We start from the raw sequence: 4,474 nt of genomic DNA, 5'->3' as shown, positions 1-4,474 counted from the left end.
AATATCACGACTTTATTCACGTAATGTTACGACTTTATTCTCCATAATATATTATAAATTTATTCTTGCAATGTTACAACTTTATTCTCGTAATATCACGACTTTATTCACGTAATGTTACGACTTTATTCTCCATAATATATTATAAATTTATTCTTGCAATGTTACAACTTTATTCTCGTAATATCGCGACTTTATTCACGTAATGTTACGACTTTATTCTCCATAATATATTATAAATTTATTCTTGCAATGTTACAACTTTATTCTCGTAATATCACGACTTTATTCACGTAATGTTACGACTTTATTCTCCATAATATATTATAAATTTATTCTTGCAATGTTGCAACTTTATTCTCGTAATATCACGACTTTATTCACGTAATGTTACGACTTTATTCTCCATAATATATTAGAACTTTATTCTTGCAATGTTACAAATTTTTTTTTGTAATATTACAACTTTGTTCTCATAATGTTACGACTTTATTCTCGAAATAGAAGAAAACAAAATCTCTAGCTTGGCCCTAATACTCCATCATAGTGTTTTAATAGGAAATGTCAGCCTTTTTACGGCTTCTTGGATGAAATGACTTTAAATTGAATCCGCCAAGTATTTCAGTATAGGAGACTTACTCTGAATTCATTTGTCTCTCTTTTGTTTGTCAGGCAACAGTGAAGATTTGTTGTGCTTTGTGAAAATGCGTCTGGAGACGGTAATCCTCCTGTCTGCCCTGCTTCCACTCTGTGCCTCCCATGGATGGGACCCTCTGGGCTGGCTGTTTCACCGCCAAGGCCATGCACAATACTTTGGCTCCCTGCAGGCAGACACACCAGGAGGGGAGTGTCCAGAAGAGTGTGACTGCCCCCCTACATTCCCCGTAGCCATGTACTGTGATGGGCGGGGCCTGACAGCTATTCCATCCATTCCCTCCCGCATCAAGTACCTGTACCTCCAAAACAACGCCATCTCCGCTGTGCCTGACTTGGCTCTAGTCAACGCGACTAATTTGGTGTGGCTCCTGCTGCATCACAATCAGCTGACATCCGAGGCCATCGGCATGAAGGTAGCGTCCGTGTGATCACAGAGCCAACTCCAGATGTGTGTGAGCTTAAAAGCAGAAGGCCAACAGATGGAGGGCAGATGTTTGTCAGGGTGTCATTTTGTGTTTGATTTTTGGTTTGTTTTAGAGAAGTTAAGTTATTCTATATTCTTAAGTCAAAGTCCACTTCTATTTCCCATTGAGGATTATACTGTGATGCTTTCCCTGTGATGCAATTACGATTGACATGTTTTGCAATAAATATCCAAAAACTTCAGTCTCTAGATTAACCAAGCAAATGAAAACATACTGTACATCCATCCATATTCCATAATGCTTTATCCCAGCTGGGGTCATAAGGGGTGCTGGTGCCTATCTCCAGAAGTCTACGGCTGGGTCCACCCTGGACAGGTTGCCAGTCCATCGCAGGGCCATACATAGGACAAACAACCATTCAGGCACACATTCAGAGAATTTAGAGAAGCCAGTTAACCTACCAGTCATGTTTTTAGACTGTGGGAGGAAGACAGAGTACCAGGAGAGAACCTATGCATGCTCAGAGAGAACATGCTCCATGCAGTAAGACTCCGGGCGGGTAAATCGAACCTGGAACCTTCTTGCTGCAAGGCAGCAGTGCTTCTCACTGCGCCACTGAGCATCCTACAATACCGTACAGTGGTTTCAAACCCTTGGAAAAGAAAAAGATTGCTTTAAAAAGCCTTCATCTGGGAGCTGAGTGCAAATGCTTGTCACCCTTTTCAGATTTTTTACTTTTTATTAGTCACAGTCCATCACAATCCCAGAATAATATGTTGGAGTAATTGCATTAGAACAAAATGTGCCCTGATGTTAGGGGGTAAGATTCCTCTTGCACAACTCTGTTTGATTTGTCTTTTTTTTTTTTTTTTAACTGTGTTGAGTTGTTCATTATTTTGAAGCAAAATTACTAAAGATGTTGCTTGTTGTTTAAAGAGGGACTTACTTTCACGTCTATGAAGAAGGTTAATTTCTAAAGTGGTCTCTGCTGGCAGCATCTCGGTCATTACTTCTTCCAAATGTGTAAAAGCGTAATAAAACCTCCTTTCACCTTTCATTAATAAAAATAAGAGACACCCACGGGCCTAAATCTCCACTGGCTGTCACTGGGTTGGGGCTAGGTAGGATTCCAGGTGGTATGTTGTATTTTATACAGCAGCTTTTAGTAAAGATATTATCAATAAAGAAAACTGTTAAAATGAAGCAAACAAGATGTAAATGATAACGGAGCACATGACTTAGCATTGCACAGTTAATGATATATTTCTACTGTATAATCTACCATATAGCTCTAGCAACTAAAGGGGGGTGAGTTTGTGTAAGGTATGTTATTAAGAACCATTTAAATATATATTAAATATTGTGTGCAATGAATTATGTCCAGCAAAAATGCTCTATGAGAGCTACAAAACAAGCAGCTAGATAGTTTGCCTACTCCATGACATTAAACTTAATTGAAAACTGCTCATTCTTTGATCTCTATATATTAACCATTAAAAAAATAAAATTAGTACAAACAGAAAACACTTTTTAAAACTAGGAAATGTAAAAAACAACAACCTTATTTTACCAATATTTGTTTGATTGTATTATTTTCTTTCTCCTAGTATGATTTACTCTTAAGACGGCCATTTATATTGGTTTATATGCAGATTATTAAATAAATAAGACTAATCTCCAGATAAACAGTCAATAGAAACACAATAATCACAGTATTCCAGTCTCAATAGACGGTCAGGGTATGAAGGACTGATGCGTGGCATTCTGCGTTCATTATTATCTGTAGTATTTCTGTTCTGAGCCATGTGAATCCCAGCTATGCACAGACGCCACTACGCGAGGGAATTGATTCTTCATACTTATTTCCACATTTTGAAAGCTTTTCCTTCTAAAGAAGCGCTGGAGAATCAGGTATAACTTGGTGGCAAAGAGCAATGTAGGTGTGGTGAATCTGTCTCTAGGCAACAGCAGCAGCTGATGTGAAGCTGAGGAGGTCCAGCTTTGAAACTGCTACTACAATTTAGTTGGCTTTAATAGCTTTCGCGTTTTTTTTTTTTTTATATTTTATTTAGATTTAGTGTTGATGTTTGTGTTACAAACATGTGTATCGGACTTTTAAGAAAATGCCGTAGAAATCGCATCTCTTTTTTAACTGCCAAATAAAGGATGCTTCACAGTGGCGGCTGGTATACCAAAAACTAATCATGTGATAACTAAGTTATCACACAAGCATACTTATATGAATGCCAGCAACAAAAAACATTATAAAAACACTAAAAGCAAAACATAATTTCATGTCCAGGTTTACTTTTTCTACATAAATCTTGCCCTTCTGAGGTTTTGAGAAAGGGAATCTGTGTTTTGCATGGTCCAATATGTCGTCACAGAGCTAAAAAATATAATGTAAAGTATAATTTAGGGGTTAAATTTGTTTGCAAATGAACAAACATCTAGAAAAAGGACACTATATTCTATTATTTTCCATGTGAATCCCAGATTGTTCATTCTTCTTTGCCTTTTCTAAAAAGTGCTTTAAATCAGCCCTACCTGTCAGAGAGGTGTTTTAGGTATGTCCAGTCTGTGTCCACGTCAAATAACTCCGGTCACTTTTGAAAAGAAAGCAGGGGAAACATAAAAGTACATTAGCTGTCCCACAGGCTGTCAGCCATGATTTATGCTTGAACCAGCTCCTGCTAAAAGTCTGATTGAAGGATTTAGGTTTTTCGTCGGTTCTGTGCATTCAATTTATTTTGGGCTTGTCAGGGCCCAACTCCTGTACATGGATTTTTTCCACCATCACTATGAATTGTGTGAAAGCTGCTCTTCAAGTTCAGCTGTAGTTGTCACCATAATCTCTACCTCACAGACTGACTGACTACTAGCTACATCACCTATATCATTGTACCAAGGGCCAAAATTCCAGGAGCCCCAAAGCCATATATTTTAGCAATGCTGATTGGCCAAATATTTATTCATATTCTCTAGCATCATTATACAATTGGTTATTTCGGTACACTTCAGGGGCGCTTTGAATGAACGCCCAAGAAGAGAAATGATACAGTCTATCGGTGGAAATGCACTGTTGAATGAGAGTCAATTGGTAGAAGTGTTGTTTTAATAATTCATATTACATGTTGACGCATACTATTAAGCAAAACTGACATTGAATATACTTTTAAAATCTATATATCTTAGGCCCCGTCCACACGAAGTCAAACCCTGGCCTAAACGCACAAATTTTTCACCAAACCAGCCTCTCATCCATACGAAAACGGCATTTCGGGGGTCTGTAAACTATCTTTTTTTTATTAAGCCTTCAGAGTGGGAAGATTTTGAAACGCCGTTTTCGCGTTTCCATCTTTAAGCTCTAACCGTATTTTTTTTTTTTACAC

General features: G+C 37.8%; 1 protein-coding gene across 1 annotated transcript in view; it reads left to right on the top strand.

The window, feature by feature from the left end:
- Nucleotides 1–668: 668 nt before the first annotated feature.
- LOC107097894 (fibromodulin-like) overlaps nucleotides 669–4,474 on the top strand; it is a 17,868-nt gene continuing 14,062 nt past the window's right edge. The window contains exon 1 of the mRNA XM_015395234.1: nucleotides 669–1,070. Within this exon, the coding sequence (XP_015250720.1) occupies nucleotides 705–1,070 (366 nt within the window). The 5' untranslated portion in view covers nucleotides 669–704. The remainder of the gene's footprint in view (nucleotides 1,071–4,474) is intronic.

This window comes from Cyprinodon variegatus, unplaced genomic scaffold, assembly GCF_000732505.1.
Source record: "Cyprinodon variegatus isolate N-32 unplaced genomic scaffold, C_variegatus-1.0 Scaffold731, whole genome shotgun sequence".
In the NCBI taxonomy this organism is placed as follows: domain Eukaryota; kingdom Metazoa; phylum Chordata; class Actinopteri; order Cyprinodontiformes; family Cyprinodontidae; genus Cyprinodon; species Cyprinodon variegatus.
Note: the sequence above shows the minus strand (reverse complement) of the source record. Positions and strands in the feature narration are given on the sequence as shown.